The sequence below is a fragment of the Phalacrocorax aristotelis genome, chromosome 4 (assembly GCF_949628215.1).
Source record: "Phalacrocorax aristotelis chromosome 4, bGulAri2.1, whole genome shotgun sequence".
Taxonomy (NCBI): Eukaryota; Metazoa; Chordata; class Aves; order Suliformes; family Phalacrocoracidae; genus Phalacrocorax; species Phalacrocorax aristotelis.
The window spans coordinates 27404351-27424657 of record NC_134279.1 but is presented as its reverse complement, the minus strand read 5'-3'; the positions used below and the strand labels follow the sequence as shown (position 1 = coordinate 27424657).

The window sequence follows — 20307 nt, the reverse complement described above, 5'->3', positions numbered from 1 at the left end:
TGCCTAGTGACAGTCACTCTTGTGGCAATAATCCTTTACAGTGAAATAAAATACTTTGGGTTGCTATATTATGGTTTTGATGCACTTAATTAGGAAGTAGCAATACTTCAGAGAGACAATAAAAGCAGAACATAAAATAATAAACCTGAAAATAATAGGATTTCTATGGGGGCTGCATACACTGAAAAAACCAGAGCGGTTCATCGATTATGCTGTTCCCTCCTCATGATAGTTAATCAATGAGAAGATGAAAAATTACCAGTTAATTCAGGCACACACTGCAGGGATCTGGCGGGGGTTTTTCAGGGAACAAGCATGGATTGCTATGGCTGGGCAGGCAAGCTCCTGGTACACGTCCCACCAGAACAGCAGTTTTTTACCCATGAAGGGGGTTGCCCAGGTGAGGTTGAGGTTATCAGAGTGGTATCCAGCAAAAAGCATGAAATCTTTCTGTCCTGTGTCAGGTGTATTCATGCCACGAGCATCTCCTGTTTAAAATCAGGAGCAAAGGAGGCGGGGAAGCATAGGTAATCACGCAGAGCATGAGATTATGTTTATGGCAGCAGTCTGCAGAGGTGGTAGATCCAGCTTTATGGCTCCTGTCGCTGGCTGAGACTGCCAGGGCCACCTATTGCAAAGCACTAGCCTGGTATCGGCTCACTCTTCTTGCTCACATTTGTTCAAGAAATGTGGTGATGGGTTAACAAGGTACCTGCAGGCTTTATATGGGATTAGAAGTTGCCTGTCCTCAGAGTGAAAATACAAAGTTGGTAGAAATTCCTATGAAGTGTATTTACAGTCTCAAGAGAAAGAAATGGCTGTGTGCCAAGGCCTGATCTGGATCAAATTTTGGTGAGCTAGATGTGCCTGGATCGGATAATGATCACGGATCCCAGACCTAATGTGTTAACTGCCAGCGCTGATGATGTGCTATCATTGTACACCTTTGTGTTCTCATTTTTCTCACTAGTGCTTGGATGCGAAGCAGCTTACTCCAAGGTGAGGGAAATGGTTTTGTTGGCACAAAGCTTTTGAGTTCTCCATTCTTGGTAAGAAAATCCAACTGATCTGTTGGTGACATGAATGGTCTGTTGTGTATCACCAGGTGATCACTCTCTGATCACCCTAGAATGGTAAATGCTTTGCAAAAAGATACAAATGGTAATAGTCTGCACTTGCTTCCTATCTGAATTGGAAGAAAAGCTCTGTGTTTAGTTGCCCCTGCCTTCTATAGTCCCCTGTTAATATGTTTTCTAACAGACAGTCTGCAGAACTGTGGTTAGTACACGGACAAGGATGTGTGAGACAGGAGCAAACCCTGCAGAAGCGAATCCCCTGTGAGCGGGACTGGGAAGTCAAGAGAGGCTGCAGGACCCCCATCTCTGCTAGTGGTAGGCAATCTAGGCAGAGCACAGGGACCAAGCTGTCTTTATGCCACACTGCCTACATCAGCATTGCAGCACATTTGTGCAAGGTGAGGCATGGGCGAGACATCCCTCAAGCACCCTTCCAGTCCTCTGCTTGCTTTATGTGGTTCCCTGAGTAGAAACCAGGCTGTTGCCCTGCCAGCCATTTCCAGCAGCTCTGAAGTAGATGGTCAAAGTGCAGCTCAGTGTGCTAGAAATATAGGTCCCCAAATAAAAGCCTATAAACCAGCAAATAAAAAAACCAAAAGCAAGTAAGCAAGCAGTCAGGCATGAAAACTCCTGATAATTCGGTTTCTGCCCTTGGATTTCTCTTAAGTTTTGTTGTTTTACACAGAATCCAAAATGTTTTCTATAAAGAGTGAGAAAGGGAGTGTACCACCCAGATCTCCAAGGGTAATCAAGGTGGTTTGCTCTGTAAGTCTACAAACATGAGCACAATAGCATTGTCAAAGGTGCAAACCTCTGCAGGTGTTTTTCACTTTAAAATTAAGGATTCATTAAAAACACAGGAAAGCATTTTCATTGTTAATTATTATACTAGACACATCTATTCAATACCTTATCTGGTGTGAATGCCCATGCAACACCTCCAAGCTTTACTCTTTTTAAAAAGGAAACAAGGTGCAAAGCAACCATTATATTCTGAAAGAGCTTGGCAAGCACTAGTGCATCTATTTCAACTCATCCTGTGAGATAACCAAATGCCTGCAGCCCCATTTTAGACAGGGGGAAATAAGGGATTGCTATCAAATGTCAGGCTCCTGAAACAACCATGCAGTCATCCAGAACTCAGGTTGTAGCTGCATTCTTGGATAAGTCCAGAAGTACCGTGATCAAGCCATATATATATATTTTTCTCCCATAAGTTCTCCATCAACTGGATAGAAGCATCACTTTTCTAAAGAGGGAAGAATGGGGTTAAGGAAGATATATTCACTAGTATTTGTGGCGGATGCAGAAATAAATTATTACAAGAGCTAAGACACAGCTCCAGTGATATTTCTGTGGAGTGCTCTGCTCTGTGTTCACTAGAAAATCCTGCACACATGCCCTTCCAAAAGGAACGAAGAACTTGCTACTATCCTTAAGCAGTGGCACAACATGGTATTTAGCAGATCTGTTTTCAAATGTATTATCCATAGCCGTTTATCAGGTAGGAGTTGGTCTCTTTTTCTAGAGTGAAAATCCATCAGTAGCAGCTGTAAAAGTAATGATATTAATATCTATGTGTTGCATTAATGTTGGGTCAGTCTGTGAGTTAACCTAAGGCTACCATTCTGTGAGTACCTGTGTATTTCAGTAAGAGGAATTTGCTTGATGTAGTTATTGGCTCATAAATGTTTGCAGGATCAGCACAGATGAAGGTACAATGTATCATGGGGATAGATGTTGTCAACCAAAAAAAGCAGACCATGAAAAGGAAATTAAAACATAGTTCACTGTCTGTTAGGTTTTGGACAGATTGTTGGTTTTGTTCATAATCACATACCAAACTTGTGTTTGGTGTGAAAAATGAGCTATACAAAATGGTGGGTTTCCAGAAGGAATCAGAGATCACATTTGCAGTGTTCAGCGAGACAATACATGCTTCCAAAATACTCCTTGTCTTACAAATCTAGTACAAATTATAACTTTAGCTGTGAATGGGTCAACTGCGCTGTTAAGTTATTTGCACATGCTTCAATTTAAAATACATCAGTGACAAACCTGTAATAGACACAGTGATTCAAATCACACAGCTACCACAATATATTGCCTCAGCGCTTGTATCTGAACCCCAAATTTCATGTTTTGCCTGTGTCTGATATAGTTATGAGAAATAACCAACACCAGAAATGACACAGAAAGCTGCGAAATCATACAGATTCTTGGAAAGCTGCTACCCCTTGGTATACAAAAGCCCAGTCAGAGGCAACTCATCCCCCTTTGGTCCGTGACAAGCAAGGTACCTTCCTCCATCCCATCCTCCTCCCTGCCTGCACAGCACACCGCTTCTTCCTGCATGGGCTGCCCAGGCACACAGCTTCTCCGCACCTCCCGCCAGGAGCAAAGATCCTATTGCGCCTCTCCCCAGTTCCTTATTTGCTTTGCGCTATACTCACTGATTAACTTTCTGTGGACTACAATGCAGGTGATATCCTATTTCACTGCAAAATGTATTGATCTTTGGAGTGGCTGGTTTGCTGAAGTACAGTAAGGAGCAAAAGTCCAGATTATTTCCTGAAGTGCAGTAGATGGCTTGATAAAAATACCCCCCTGTGCCCTGTGCCGAGAAGTCACAATCTAACAAACACTTTTATTTTCTCCCATGCAAATCTAAGCTCAGAGGATCTAATTCTGTTAACTTGCACTGCAACAAAGCTGGAGTTACTCCTTGAACTTACTGCAGCAGCAGCCAGGCTGGGAAGTGAGCTCATCTTTTCTGAGCAGAATCCATTTTGTGCTGCTGTGTTTGCACAGCACTTAGCACAATCAAGTCCTGCCGTGTGGCTTAGGACTCTTAAGAGCTACTGCAGCATAACTAAAAACAGCAGCCAGGGTAAGGGAGTGAAGACTGGGACCCAAGCAGGTTTACGGATCCCTCCCTGAGCATATTAGCAAACGTCTTATTAATTGGGATGCTTTGTGTTGTGGGTCACAGAGCTCACAGTTTGTAGAGCTAATCCGTGCCAGATCTTGAGGTGCATGTGTCCCGGGGGAATCGGTTCAGATGCAGCCCTTCCTCAGTTCCTACTTTATTAACATATTAGCTCAATGCCACAGGAGTGGTATATTTATGCCAGTGTATGACACACTGGCAAGCTTTATTTGTAAGTATTGGCGCTAACAATAAGGGCATTCTTCTGTCACCTGATGATAAGCTTTCTTCCCTTTCACTGTGGTCACATGGGATCTCTCTGTAGTCCTGTCAGCACACATATAATTAAAGCGGTCTGCTGTCAAGGAATTGAAGAAAGAACTTGCATGTTGAATGTAAATATTTTCTGTACCTTATGGAACAGAAAAATGATCAAAGATTGAATGACCTAATTGCAAGGAAGCCTCTGATGCAGATTTTATGAGTGAACCTGTTGCCCGGGAAGACTGGTGCAAGGTCATTCTGGTCCTGCGGTGTTCTCGTCCTGTGTTCAGAGAAGAGGCTTTTTGCATGTGTAGCTCGCAGCCTGTGGGCAACAAACCTGCTCCTGAACAATGCTGCTGTTACGTATGTCTGTGAGTAAAAGGAAAAAAAGGTGTTTTCCACAACCCTCTCCCAATCGTTTTTTATATCAATGCCCAACTCAGAGTTCAGCACTATGTTTGCGCCATATTGTTGCACTGTGATAACTCTCATGCAAAACTGTAACGACACCCCTATGAAGTGGTCCCTCACAAGGGGAGGGGGATCTGGAGTAAAACACCTTGTGTGCTAGCTCATGTGATGCATTTCTCCCACACGCAGTGGGACACTCCATCCTTTCCCACTGCTTGCCCCATTTCAGGCTCCTTCACTTCCAAGGATCCTGGTGTCCCTGTGTCCTGCAGCCTTCCCAGCACCCACAGCAGAGGCAGGGGTGTGAAGGGGCAAAGCCAGGGCCCTGGTGCAAGGGAGATAAGAGGGGGAAGAAGAAAGCTGCCATAGGAGTGGTCTCTGAACTTGGCCACCTGCATTTCATTCCCAAATCCAGCTGATTGGTGTAATCACTAGGTTATCTGAGGGTATAGGCTATCTGAGGACTTGCTTTCACAGAGGAATTATCTAGGGTGGTGTGAGACTCAGGTTTCACATGTACAAACACAGTAATGCTGTAATTTGTTTGTTATACCTTGATAACTCATGCCTTCACTTCTCCCTTGTGCCAGGCAAAAACCCTGTATCTCCACGGCACAAGTGCAGAACTTGCGTTCCTTTGGTGTCCTCCAAATGCTGCCTAAGTAATGAAAAGACCCGTTACTCACTCCATGTACCGACATCACTGTACTTGTTGCTATATTCTGTGCCAGTACCTTCACTTCCAGATGGAAAGCATTAGACAGAGAGAAACCTGGGTCCTGTCCCCGCGGGCAAATGTAATATCCAACCTGAGCACCTTACCTGGGAGGAAGGATGGCAAGAGCAGACCTCTTGGAGTTGCTCACTCTTTAGGTGGGAGAGCAGGGAAATTTGCATGCATAGGTCTTGCAAACCTGCTCTGGCTGCTCCTCTGGTCGCTTGCTATGGATCCCCCAATATACCCCCGGGCCTAGAAGAAAGCTGCTGCATTTGCATATTGCAGGCTGTGTTCCTCCGTGCTCTCACTATGTTGCTTGACGTCTCCCTCTGGGGTATGTTTTTAGACTTCACACTTGGAGGACACTGTTTTTTGTAAGATGTGTGGCTGCTTTGTCCATGTCATCACATAGTGAACCTCTTGTTTTGTGCAACTAGAGCCATGTACTTCAATACACAGCTGGAAAACCCAAGTCATTGCCTTCCTCTCCAAAGCAAAGTCCTCCAGAAAGGCAACGCCTGCACATAACTGACATCGCAAAGCAACAACTGCAAACGCTCCCTTCTACTTTACATTTTATTCCTGCTGGAAGTACCAGTTACCTTTTCGTAAACAGGTGTTAAGACATAGCTCTCTAATAAACCATTCAACAGGCAGTTTTTTCTTTCTTCTAAACATGGTATCTCCAAGGATGAACAAGCCAAATTCTTACTGTAACAGTTAATCCTCAGCAATGTCTTTTTCTGCTAATCCTCTCTCTTGAATCGTTCTGGGGATGGTACACGTTACCAGGTAGAAATGAGTCTGCTTATATTCCAGATGTGCACTTGCTGTTTGTGCATTCATTAAACTTTCACTTACTCCACAAGGATTTCAGCAAGCTACTAATGTTCTCAAACTGGTCAAAAGCAATCACCGGAACATGAAATCACAGGTTTTGGCTGTAACGATCACTTCAGGATCTTGCTGTTGCATTCTATAGAGACAGGCATGCCCGAAATGAAAAAGTGAACATACTGAGTGAAAATGGAAAATTATCTTATTTTTAACAAAAGGATACATTTATCAAAAAACATGTTTTCTATAAGGAAACAGCACCTACCTGATATTTCTCACGGTTATTTTTTCCTGTTGAGAATAGTTTTCTTTCCTGGCATTATTATCTATCATGCAATAAGGATAATAGATGAGCCCTGACATAATTCAAGAATTAGATTTGATCAGGGCCATCTAATGACATAAACTGAAAGAACAGCCTCTCGAGGGACTGCGACTTCAAGCCTGGAGCGGGATACAGTGGCTTTATTTTGCTCATATAATGCCCTCCCCTGCCACCAGTATTAGAAAGTTCTAATTAGAGAGTTCTTTTGCACAGCATCTTGTGTTTACCTTCAAATTCCATCTGATAACATAACAATGCTGCATCTGAGACAAAACGACACCTCTGAGGTCTTCCAGGACGTCTGGTCCTCTCTGCACTTTCTCAGGAGTCGCCCTGAACTCTCACATACAGTTACACACACACAAACATTTTCACACCCAATCTCAAGAAAAATGCTGATTTTGGTGCAGAACTAGAACAGAAATTGATTGTTCGTGGGGTTCCTTGTGAATTTGTAAGTGTGGCTACATACTGTAAGTTTTTAGAGGAAAAAGTGCTTGCCATTTTAGACTTAAGCAGCAGACAAGGTGGTCTCATTCTGCAACCCTAGCAGAAAATTGCTCAGAGGGAAGTGTAGAGTGACACTGGTACAAATTTTCCTCTCCTCACTAAAGTAAGGGTAGAGTCTGTTTCTTCCAGCACACAGCACCTTTGGTGGATGAGCTCTGCAGCAGTGCGAGCTCCTGTGCAGTCCGTGCACTCGCACAAGCATGGGCTCACTAGGGCAAGGTTCAGCTTAAAATTCTTCCAATAGCCCAAGCCTTGTGGAGGAGAGACATCCTAATCATGTTTCCATTTTATTGTCCATGTACAAACTCGAGGACAAAATGTTTATGCTTGTGTTACACACAGACTTCAAGGCTAAAAACCTAAAGGTAAATAGTACATCTAAATACAAAGAAGTCTGTAAAAACAGCCTCTCCTTCCCTGTTTGTTTGGGTTCCTTGTCTTCACTGTTTAAAACTATCAGTACAGAGGCAGAGGTGCATCCCAAAAGCAGCTATTTAAAACAATAGCTGTGGTCACATCAGTCACACTAGAAAACCTGATGGAAGAAGGATTAATAACCAAACTGTCCTTTCTGAATATCAGTGGCCAGCATAATTGTAGAAGGGGTTGGGAATGATGATACATTGGATTTATTAACATTTTACACCTCTCAGTGGAAGACAGCTCAAAGCCCTCTCTCCTGAAAGCTGCTTGGTTCTCCCACAAGTCCAGCTCCAGGTTATCAACTACAGCCTTGGCCAGTGTTGTACGGGTGAGCTTGCACGCTGTTCAATGCTCCCTGGAATGCTCATGACCTCACCCTTGACAATCAATTCAAACAGCTGCAATATATTCCGTATTGGCTATTGGCGAGCAAAACAGCAGATGCTGCTTGCTGTTGCCTCATTATACAGTATGCTCCCTACAAGAAGTTGACACAAAGGCGTAGCAGTCTGATCCTCAGCAGAGATTCCCGTCCTTTGACGCTAAGCAATAAAAGCCCGTGCTGTCAAAGCATGACCCGGGTAATGCAGAGATGAGTATGGTAATGATATATCCATCTTTGTTGGTGCTCTGCACCATCTTGTGGCTAGCAGAAAAACACCAGAATATCTTTCACTTGGTGGTTTGAGGTTTTTTTGTGTGTGTTTTTCCTAATGAAAAATACAGATTGTCAGCGTACACTGATAAATGGGGTGCCCTTTGTACAGCCGACATGGATGTCTGCAGGCTGTCTTACAAACCAGCAAAAGGGAAGACTATCATTACAGATAAGTAGGTTGTGTGTAGGTCCTGTAGCAATCATAAATTACCTATCTGTAGAAGGCTTGCTTGCATTTCATGTGTTTGGAACAAATCAGATATTCTAGGTCTTAAGTATGGAAAAATAGTTAAGAATGTCCTGTTCCCAATGATCTCTGTTGTTCCAAGAAATATCTGTTATTGATCATTAAAAGTTTTCCCATATTTTCCTGTAATTCCTTTGCCCCGTCTTTCAAAGAAATCTTCTTGACAAATTACAGTTTTAATCGTCATCATTAGTAATGTTGTCTCCATTTGAAAGTTTGTCTTCCAGTACGTTCAGCCCTCAGCCTCCCATGAATAGACTCAACATTACATCGTACAGAGCAAAGGTTATTCCACTGAAGCTTATTTATGGTAAACACAGCCTTTTTCTTCCACAAGAACATATTTTCTCCCATCCTCCAAATCATAATAGATGCCAGACTGAGACTGTTTTCAAAGGAGTAGAAGGGTGTCAGCTATCCTTGAATTTCAGTATGACAAAGATCAGACTCTCCTGTGCTCCATGGAAAATTTCTGTCCACATGCATAACATCGAAGCCAGGGGAGCTGGTGATGGGTTATCCCCTTACTGCCAAATGGATGCTTTCCTCTGCCAAACCCATGCCTGATTTTAGAGGGTCTGATCTGGGATTGCCATTTCTAATGCTTCTTTTCCTGCTCCCCATGGCAATTTGGGAGTTTCCAACAGGCACCGGCTATGTTCCCCGACGGTTGCGCAGGGCAAGCTGGGCCAGCGCATGGGATTACAATGCTCCTCACAAATCTCCCTCTTTTAAACAGAAAAAATGGCCCCGCAGGTGGGGTCTTCATCGCCTGCCACTTTGCCGCAGGAGGACGGACAAGTTAGCAGACGCATGATGGCCAAGAGGGTGAAAATCATAGCAGAACTCATGCAGACAGAGAAAGACTATATCAGCGACCTGGATCTCTGCATCAAGGAAGTGATTCAGCCCCTGAGAAACAAGCAGGTGAGTGCTGGGGGCGGAGGACAAGGCAGTGACGTCAAGGTCTCAGCTCACCCACGTTCTGTGTGCAGATAATCTTAATGCAAGCACAGGTGTCAGTGTGAGAGTGACGCAGTGCCGGGAGTGGGTCCGGAGCTAGCTTTCCAGAAAGGGACGTGCCAGGGCTGCAGCAAGGAGAGAGGGGAGTCAGGTGTGCTCCTGCACTTGTGCTGCGCTTGCATCAAGCCTGCATCAAGGTACTTGTGCCCTGAGGGCAGCTTGGATGCTATATCCCTGCTTGTAGGCTGCAATAGCAGCTTCCACCTCTTCATACTGCTCTGTAATTAGAACCCCTGGTACATGCCCTGGCAGACCTTTACTGGTGCCTCCAAAAGCAGTAAAAACCAATAAAAACAAGTATTTTCCATTATAACAACCTGGAATGGCATGAACCTCCCATCGAGGTTAAATTCAGTCATGAAGATAACTTTATCCATCCTTTCAGACGGCTGTGGTGGAGAAATACCATGCCTGACAGCCTAGCGAGCACTTCAGAAATTTGCATTCTACCAGAAAAGGTGTATTTAAGAAGGAAGGCTCATAAACTATCTTTCAGGCAAAAGATCTTATTAGGCCAATGATACTAATTTTCTTTTTCAGCTGAGACTTCAAAGAGCACCTTTTCCCAACAGTATTTCAATTTGTAGAAAACTTGTGCAGCTGAAAGCTGGAAATAGAAGTGGTTGTCCAGAGAAAGATTTGGTTTTGTGAGGCCTGCAACACAGTGTTCACAAAGGCTGCACAAATGATATCTGCTGCTAATACAGAATAAAAATAATTTTAAACAGACCTTAAGCCAAGTATTCTGTATGTAGGGTTGCTTATGAAATTGGTGACAAAATACAGGTGCAGGAGTCAAAGTGTCTTTAAATGACGTTGGCACTGCCTCTTTGGGAAACACTATGGCCAGATGAAGCCCGTGCTGTTTAAGCTCCTGCAGGACCTTTTTTCTTTCTTAAAACTCTGTCAGAGTTTGTTCCAGCCCATTTTCAGAAGAGCTGGCATCTGCTGGCATAACTTTAAGGAGTTTCTGACTTCTTCTTTCTCTTCACTCGTTCATCCCCTCAGAAGTAGTTTCCATGTGACTCCCTCCCCAGCCTGGCCAGCACCGAGCAAGAGTATTTGCTGGTTGAACTGGCTGAGATTTTTGACAAGCATGCTGTATTCCTTTGCTCTTTTCCAGCCAACTGAAAACATATGCTTCAATTCTGTCCTTTGTCACTGTATTAACGTGTTAAAGTGTCCATGCACGGCATACTTCCAAATACTGTGTAGGCCTTGTGCTAGAGCAGAGGTCAGAAGTCCTGTGCTAGATGTATACAGGAAAAGTGATTTAGAGATTATAACTGTCTTAATTTAATAGCCTCTGCATTTTTGAAAGGCTTTCAAGAATGTTATATGGTTTTAAGGCTAGTTCTTGGATAAACTACCGTATTGAAAGTTTGTAATGTGTTTAGAGAAGGATAGCATTTAGAAAATTGACCTAGTAATGAATCTGTTTCATATTTCCAAATGGATAAAACATGTTTTAGCCCCTATAATACTTATAAAGTAATTAGTTGCATTAGTACTGAAACTATATTTCTGATTCTGATACAATAGCATGCAATTTGATCCTCCTGGCATCTGGTAAGCTGCTATGTAAGTTGGCAATTCTTTTTCTAATAGAGAGATACCTTCAGAAGGTATCAATAAGGATGTAGAAATCAGTCTTGCCTTTGTTCTCAGTATCAGCACATTACCACTGGCTATCTCCAGTTGTCCCCAAATATTAACTATTGTCCTGCTATGCAAGGCAAAATGTATGTGTCCTGGACATTTTTTACTTGCTCTAAAATGAGTAGGGACGTGGAATCAAATTTGCTGTTGGTGGAAATTGATACAGTTCACTGAAGTCAATGTTGTGCACCCAGGCTCTGTAGGAAGCTCTTTAGGTTAAGTTAATGCCCAGAATTGTAAATGTGTTGGTTTAGGTTAAATTATATGATTTTGATTGTATTTTTCGATTTATAGGACAACTAACTTAAAATGATACCACCATCTGGAAGCCTTTGTACCTGGTAGCTGGCCCCAAAGTGCCAAGGTCTCGGTTTATGTAGCAGCCCCTGTTAGCAGCTGGTAATCAGGGAATCAAACCCACTGTCAACTATGCTTTTTCTCAGTGGGAAAGTAAACAAACGTTTTAAAGCCAGCTAAGGATCTTTTCTTTATTCAGATGATAATATTTATTTCCTTCCTAGGTAAACACTTTCAGATGGGGAATAGTTCAGAATAAGGTTAAAAGCACTTGATAACATGCCCTTTGTTAACTGCGTCAGCCATATTATACTAATTGAAAACTGTATATGTGTCCTTGAAGTCGCAAGGAGGATGTTTATATGAGGTTTTGCAAAAGTGGTGCTTCCTAGAGTGTTGAACATTCACGGCATAGCAAGAGAAGGTCTGTAATACACAATGTCCTTCTTTATCCTTCATCAGTAGCCGCTTAATATTTGTATTCCATTAGATCGCTCGCTTTGACGTGGATGGCTTGTTTAGCAACATTGAATTGGTCCATCAAGTATCAGCCAAACTGCTGTCATTGTTGGAAGAAGCCACAACAGATGTGGAACCACCCATGCAAATAATCGGTATGTTTACTGTCCTCTTGAGTTCTACAAAGCTATGTGAAAGAATAAACATAAAACTTTCCTGTCCTCTACTCTCATCAGACTTAACTAGTACCACTCCCAGAGGCTAATGTGCTACAAGCTGTCCATAATGACACAGGAAGAATGACATGATTAACCTATCCAGTTGCTCTACTGTACTTATATGATCATGATGCTCTTTTTCCATCCATCTGGATGGTGGGAGGGAGGGAGGGAGGAAGGAAGGAAGGAAGGAAGGAAGGAAGGAAGGAAGGGAGGGAGGGAGGAAGGGAGGAAGGGAGGAAGGAAGGAAGGAAGGAAGGAAGGAAGGAAGGAAGGAAGGAAGGAAGGAAGGAAGGAAGGAAGGAAGGAAGGAAGGAGTTTAGCATGAGTAAAAACTGTAGCACTGAGTTATGTCACATAGTGATAATATCCTTTTTGTCTAGTTTGATATTGGCTGCGTAACTCTGCTCACGTTTGCACCAACTCTTGTATTGCATACTCATAATTGTACCATTCAAGAAAAGCATTAAAAATTATTGGAGTAGTAAACACATCAGAACTCCCTCCTCCCCCAAGTACTGGAAACATATATCTATTGGCAATACAATTAATATAAGAGGTGGTTAAGGCTTAACAGAGTCTCAGTCAGTAAAGGCAAGAAAGCTGTAATTGATACAAAGTTTGTGGGAGTCTGTGCAGGAATGTCTGTAAGGATCATGGGTATTTTCAGCAAACGGATTACTCCTGGATATGTCACAACAATTACATGTTCTGCAGGTCAGGCCGTGAATGTTAAGACTGTGATCTATTCACTTGTTGTTCTGGCACAGCTGGAGAGATTTAAGAAGTTACCACTCATCAGCTCTCCCATAACTGCTCCAGTGCACAGGCAGTAGGTGATCCACCTTAAGGGATCGGGTGAGAATTCTTAATTTGCTTCAGTGCAAAATCAGACAGTGGAGTTTAAAAAAGTTCCAGCCATGGTTCAGAGGTCAGAGAGGTTCTTTCTTCCCTAAAGTGACCACATGCTACAGGTAACATGCAGAAAGGACACCCCTTCTTGCAAATAATGGGGTAAAAAATTTTCAGTTGCTGTTTGACTAAGAAACATGATATTAAAGCGTATGAGGCTTGGGAAAAGTATTAATCCTAGCACGTCTCAATCTGGTTTGCCAAGGCAACAGCTTAATGTAGTTTGATGCGACTGTGGTGTTTGGCGGTATTTCAATAAAAGTGCATCATGATGAGTCATACCCGTAATAAGCAATGTTCTATTCTAGCAGGAAGTGCCTTTCTCACAGCCAAGAGAATCATCCTTTTAGTTCCCTGCCACATCCAGAGGTAAAGACAAACAATTTCATCCATCTCTTAGGGTGTATTTCTGCAGAATCAGACAAAGAACCATGAAAATGCATGGGATTGTGGATCACAAAGTTGGCTAAATTATGGCAGGGAAAAAGATGGCGAGTAAGGTGTGAGATGTTCTTTCAAAGGCTGAGATAAAAGCAGGGAGAATAATTGCAGCACTATAAGCAATAAGTTAGTAAGTTTGTCATCCTCTAAAAGTACAGCAAGGTGATAGTTTTGTCTTCAGGATCTTCATAATCAGCGTAAGAGTTGTTAAAGCCAGTCTATAGGAAAAGCAGGCTGAGAATCTGTTTAACACACTGATCATATTCTATCATGTTTATGGTATTTAAACATTTTGCATTGAAATATCTTACTTTGGAAGGCAACCCAGTCATGGTGGGGTTGAGGAGAACTGCTGACTCACTGGTTTGAAACCAAAACAATATAGTTGCTCGTATTCATGTCTTATTTTAGTATATGTTCTCTACCTTATGCTATGTCCACATTGACGAGTAGTAGTGTCCAAGAGGAGTAGACTTGTAGAGTGCTAACTACTCCATACCACACAGGTCAAGAGGTCTTCCTTCAGATTGGCTGTAGCGTGTTCCTGTAGATTGAGAGATGCCCTTTATGGTTGGACTGCATGAGATGTGCCCTCGGAGTGCATCTTCTGGTAGCTACCGTCCTCAAAGGGATCCAGTTTGTGTGTCTGTGGCTGCTCCACCACACAGCCAAGTCATGGGAGATGACTGCTGAGAGATTGGCTTCAAAAGCCCTCTCCTAATCTGAGCTAAAATGCTAAAGTAGATAGACCTTTTGTTGTGCTTGGTCTTCTGATGCTAAATAATACTCAGGTTAAATACCCTTTCTAGTTCTCTCCTGTATTTTTTCTGCTCTCTATTCTGGGTACTGTATATGGAGGAATATGAAGACTTAGTAACCTTACCCTGGCTTTAGCTATTAGACCCCTTCTTCCTCCCTTTCCCGCTGCTGTCCTCACAGGAAGCGCCACTGAAAGCCACAGGGAGAAACAGTTTCTGTCGCTCAAGCCTTCCTCCTAGGATTTTCTTTTTGAGACTGATGACCAGCACATTTAAGAAGAGGCATCAGGCAGATTTGGATCTATCAGAGTGCACAAAAGACTTAGTATTTTTAAACCTGTGCCCAAATACAATGTGGTTTTGGCCCATAAAGCAAGCTCCCACAGTGACATGCCCAAAGCTCATCTGATTCGGTCCATACTGCTCAGAACCAGGAAGGGCTTTAGGCTTAAGAAGTCCATCTGCTTTTAAAAGGACCTATCTGTGAAATCAGCACATAATTTTTCTCACATTAAGCATCAATGAAAGTACCTGCCATTGTGCCACAATACATCAGTGAACAGATCTTGCTCATCTCTTTCATTCTGTAGAAGAAAATTATAATTTCCAGCATCTAGTATATGCCGAAATAAGGTGTAAGTCTATAGGTTGCATTTTTGCTACTGAAAACATAACCTCACTTGAGGGCTTAGCACAGTAGGGGCTATGCTAAGTACTTGGAGCTGTGCTTAAAGTTAGTGAAAACTGTGAGAGCTCAGCATCTCTGAGAATCAGATGCCAAGGGAGCAGGATCGAGAGAAAGCTTATTAAGGTTTCCCCTTACACCATTGGCTAATAGAGGCCTGTATAGAGAGTTTGTGGGAAAGTCGGTGCAATGTGTGTTGGTAGCCATCAGCATTAGCATTAAGCACAAGACAGAGAAGACAGACAGCTAAAGAGCATTTAACTATAGGAAGCTGGTGCTTTCCTGACTGGGGCCTTACAGTAACTAAAATAAATTCATGTGGTCTTAGCTCTGTCATTGTTGTTCCCTTGTTCGCACCTTGAAACCAACATGCATTAGATAGCCCAGTTAACCTTCGCTGCTAGGGGAAAAAATCTAGAGCTGTGTTACTGTGGTAACTGAATCATTTTTCACTTTAAGACGGAGCAGTTCAATGCAATGTATTATGAAACAGCCCACTCTGGTCAGGATGAAACATGCAGGATGCCTGACAGCTTGGCGCTCACTCCGCGAATGCATAGAGAGCTCCCAATTAATGCGGTGTTCGGCTTTTAACTTTAATAATCGCTGCTATAACTCATCAGAAATGTTTATAAAACATTGGACTGGTTGCCACCTAGATGCAATTTTCGGTAAATGCCTGAGACAGGAGTCGTCACCATTGCTGTTCTTTATTATATGCATTTCCAAGGATGCTGATCAGGGCACTGCTACATAAGGGTGTAAGAACCAAATTAATATCTCAGCTGAAGAGATGAAGCATGCCTTCTCCACTCAAATAATATTTTTTACATACACAGAAACCAACACAGGAGTTTTAGGCTGAGTGAATTAGGCACCAGAATTAAATGGGAAATGGGTGCAGGACTACTTTAGTGCCTCTAAAATTCCCAACTGTTCTTTGGGGGAAAATGGTGGTGTAGAGGACTGGAAATGGAAATGTTTTCCCCTTTCAGTTGTATAGAAACCTAAATACAATGTAAAAATGCTTGTAATCTTCAGTGGTTTTATTTAATTAGGGGAGGTGTGGAGGTTGTTCCTCTGTCATGTGAAGAAAAATCTCTATTTTAGGCCATAACAATTGCAATTTCAGGATTTTGCAAAACAGATAAAAGTGAAATGGCTAATGGGAGATGGAGTCATTATTCCTGTTATAACCCATTTAAGTTCATATCCAGTTGAAAAAAAAAGTCAAAGTCAAAATGAAAATTAACAGGCTTACATTCATCCCTCCTGCCAGCCCACGACTCAAAAATGGTCTCCCCTTAACAGTTAAGCTCTCCTGTGTGGTTTCCACTGAAGGGGCATTAAGCTGGGGCAGTGAATTAGGGGGTTGTGTATGAAGGGGTGCTGGGTGTACAGATTTCATGCCTTTTCCTGAGGGAATTTTTGTGCATTAACACTGATATTATGGTGCCTGGCTATGACAAAGCTGAGCAGCTGAGAAATACATGTAATAAATAATGCACATAAACATGCAAGATTGTTTCTAAGGGAAGTAAAGTGGAAGCCAGCCTTTTTAGCTCACGGCTAATGTGGTGGAATAATAAAAATCCTTCTGAGATGCTGTTGTCTGGCTTGACACGCTTTGTTTTTCTCCTTAACAGGGGAAGCGTTCTTGCAGATTAAAGGCCCACTAGAAGACACATATAAAACGTACTGCTATCGCCACGATGATGCACACACCATGCTGGAATCCTATGAAAAGGATGAAGAACTGAAGCAGCATTTAAGACACTGTGTAAAGTCCTTAAAGTAAGATCTTTTCAAATGATGATTTCCGTCCATAGTCAGTTGCCTGGCAGGGAACATTTTAAATGGATGTAGATGAAAGGTCCCCTGTAAATCTGGAGTTTTATGAGGCTTGCTGGGAGCTCTGGCTTATGCTGCTTTCATGAAAAGATGACAAGCCAGGGGCCATGATTAGATTTCTTTCTCTCCAAGATGGCCAAAAATAGCACAAGAAAGGTTTCTCTTCCCTTAGCTTCAGTGCCCCATACTGGCAAAAAAAATGCTGCATCATATCATGGGCTATTGGGAACACCTTGCCCAGCTCCTAGGAAACATGCTGCCCCAGTCTTCAGGAATTCTATTGCTTGAATTAAAACAGCCTGTAACGGCACTTCTCCTATGCCCTGGTGTTTCTGGGCCTCTGTTGCAAGGCCCCAGGCATCTGGAGCAGCTGTGTCGTGCTGGACCCCTCATGATAGGGGTATTTGAGAGTGATCAGCATTGGAGCAAGCTGCCAGGTCCCACGAGCGGAAGGTGCTTTGTGCCATCACCTTTAGTGCCAGCCCCTCAGGGAAATGTGCCGAGAACTGGGGGTGCTGCAGAATAACGGATCCATTCTTCCTCCATCGCAGCTTCCTCCTGCAGCCGATTGCAGGAAACACCTTATCCACTCCATGGACAGTGCTTCTCTTCCCACTCATAAAGCCCCTTGCCCCCTCACTTTTCCAAAAGCATGGCAAGGGGCTGTCAGGACGGAGTGCACTGCAGCCTTTCAGATCAGTCTAGCTGCAGCTCCAGGAAAGGCCCATGCTGCATGTTTGTAGGAGAGATGTAAAGCTATCACAAATAATGGAGCATACATCAGCAACAGGTATTTCAACCACACCCCAGTTACTGATCAGTCTGCAGACATGTGTTAAGACTTAAGAGATGGGAAGTATGTCCAAGGGAAATCTGGAAAGAGTGGTGGAGGAAAATATTAACAACATTAAAAGAGAAATGGTCACTTTGAAGATAGGTTATGTTGAAAATAAGGCTTATTTTGTGCAGCATGTCCAGTTATTAAATACATAAGAAGTATATGTGCGGTGTACTTAGGCTTTAGCTACCATGGAAGTTGAAAGAAATAGGTTTTTCATATAAACTCAGGCTTTCAGGATAATGGATGGCTAGGTATCTCCCCTAAGGGGATGTCTTAGTTGCTGATACTTACAATATTATTTTCCATCTAATCAACAGAAGGTGCTACTGTCATTCACTCATCCCTGCTGCTGAGGCAAGGGGACATGGAAGGAAATAAAGATAAAGATAGGGTCCACGTGCAAGCTAGGGTGGATACTGCCCCTTGAATTCCAGAGCCAGCAAGAGAAGCTCCTGTTCCAATGTCACAGCCGGGATTTGTGAAGAGAAAGGATATTTTGTGCTGAGCCGCTGTAGCCTTTGCTAGCAGGAAGTGACAAAGCCTTCCTCACAATGAAGCCTTCTTTTGTCTTGTTCTTTCCTGATTAGCCTTTAAACAGGAACCAACCAAAAAAGCACTGTATATTACCTTGTGTTTTTTCCCAGTGCCTAAATATTGCAGCCAATTCAGATATTAAAACCTGAAAGTGCACACTCAAATGCAGAGCTGTGGTCACTTAAACCTGTTACCACTGACTGGAGAATACTTGCCCTGGGAAGAAAATTATGCAGCATTTTTACCAAATAAGTTATAGGCTCTTTTCCATTGTGAGACATATTAAATGCAGGGGCTGGTGATGACTATTACTGAAAAATGTTTACTTCTTAAATAGTTATTTTTTTCCTTGGGAAGAATATTGGCCCATTTTTTAAAAATTAAAATGGGCTAACATTACTAGGGACTTCTGTTCCTCAGGTGAGTAATATCTGCCATGTGAAAAACAACTTCTATATCAGGAGCAATTTGAGAGTGGCACTCTGCACATCTGTACAGACATATCAGATTTAATTAGCCATGCTGAGATTCCTATTCCTCCTGTTGACTGAAGTGGAGAAATTCCATCCCAAAATGTAGGTGTCTGCCTTGGAGACATGTGCAAATCCAAATTCTGTAGAGTCCTGTGTTTCAACAGCGATTATGCAAACTGGGGATGTTGTTTGCTAGCTTAGCCAAAGAAATGCAGCTGGTAAAAATAAAAGGATGCTGGCAGCTACCTGCTCTGCTTTCAGCCTGAAGTAGTTTGGTCAGCTATTACAGGGGCAGAGGGACATCATAAGCATGCAAAGTGCTGACAGTGCAGAAGCAATGAAAGCACCAGCTTCCAGATGCTCAGGCACTGATGGGCACGGAGATAAAGAGCGCAGGCAGTCAAAAAGCAGTGGCTGATGACGTGATGTCAGGAAAGCCTAACGCAGAGATGTAGCGACATTTTGGTTCCCTTGAATTTGAGTGAATTCATACCATAAGGAAAATATTCTATGCGTGTTTCCATGTTTCCAAACTACAATTGTTCACCCCTGCTGCTTTCAGTATATCTTTCAATGCCATCCTATCTGAAGAGGTTTCAGTTGATGTGTAACCTACAAAAGACATAACAGCTTCATTGATTCTGTATCCTAAAAGGCTGAAATATATTATTTCTCATTTAGAAATACATTGCTGTTTAAAGAGAGTAGATGGGAATGTATGTAAAGTGTAAGAACAACATGTTTAATTTTAGTTTTTATATTAAGGACTTGATGTTGCTTACCACTGTTAGCACAGTGACTCAAACTTCCTTCTCTAACAGCGACAGGACAAGGCTGGGTCTTATGGCCAAAGCCAGATTTCTGACAATCCTTTCTCATTTGGCGCTGTCCTTTCAAAAAGATATAGGGCCAGATTCACCGGTACCTTCTGGCTGTTTTGTGCAGTTCTGCTGACACACAGCAGCCATAAACCTAAGTTAACTGGCCCGTTACGGCTGCTCTGTGTCACTGAAGTGTATCTGAGAATCTGGCCCCTCATCTGGGTAAATCCTTTTAGGAGGAATCTAATATATGTTTTGTTTTCTTTTTTGCAGAAAGATATATGAGGAAGAGTAAGTACTATGCCTTTCTTACATGTAAAATAATCTTTGAAATATCTTTATCTTCAGTATGCTTAAAACTGTACATGTGGAAACTTTAAGACACAAGTCTTTTGTGGCAGTATAACCCGTAGAATTTTCCAGGGCGTATGTGATGAAGATGCTCAGTTTTAATTTCTCTAAGCCTGTCTAGTTTTCTAATTACCACTGCACTAGCTTTGAAGTATCTTTCAAAACCTGTGGTTTATGATGCTACTTAAAATTTGGTTGCCAGTTCATTCAGAGCCCTTTATTATCACCTCGCTGTCTTATAAACGTGCTTAGGGGGCCCTGAGGTCCGCAAGAGTGGTTGTCGGCAACATAGTGTCAGTCTTTGAAATCCAGACACTCTGAAATCATTTTGCATTGGCCTCTGTAGACCTGCTACCATACATGTTAGGTTCACAGGCAAAGCTGTTTCTAAGGTGACAACCCCTTCAGTAGCCCTATATGAGAAGTCCACCTTAGGATCTTCCCTCTGACAGTGGCTGGAAGGACATCAGAAAAGAACAAGCTCATTGCCACACTTTGCCAGGGTGCTCACCAGGCCACTGATAATTTGTGGTTAAGGGACCACTGTGCCCAATGTGATATCTTTGAAAAGCTATAAAGGAGAGTT

General features: G+C 42.6%; 1 protein-coding gene across 1 annotated transcript in view; it reads left to right on the top strand.

Moving 5' to 3' along the window:
• ARHGEF38 (Rho guanine nucleotide exchange factor 38) overlaps window positions 1-20307 on the top strand; it is a 40104-nt gene that overhangs the window by 1160 nt on the left and 18637 nt on the right. Inside the window, exons 2-5 of the mRNA XM_075090727.1 lie at window positions 9138-9325; window positions 11868-11991; window positions 16497-16644; window positions 19644-19661. Coding sequence (XP_074946828.1) covers window positions 9138-9325; window positions 11868-11991; window positions 16497-16644; window positions 19644-19661 — 478 coding nt within the window. The remainder of the gene's footprint in view (window positions 1-9137; window positions 9326-11867; window positions 11992-16496; window positions 16645-19643; window positions 19662-20307) is intronic.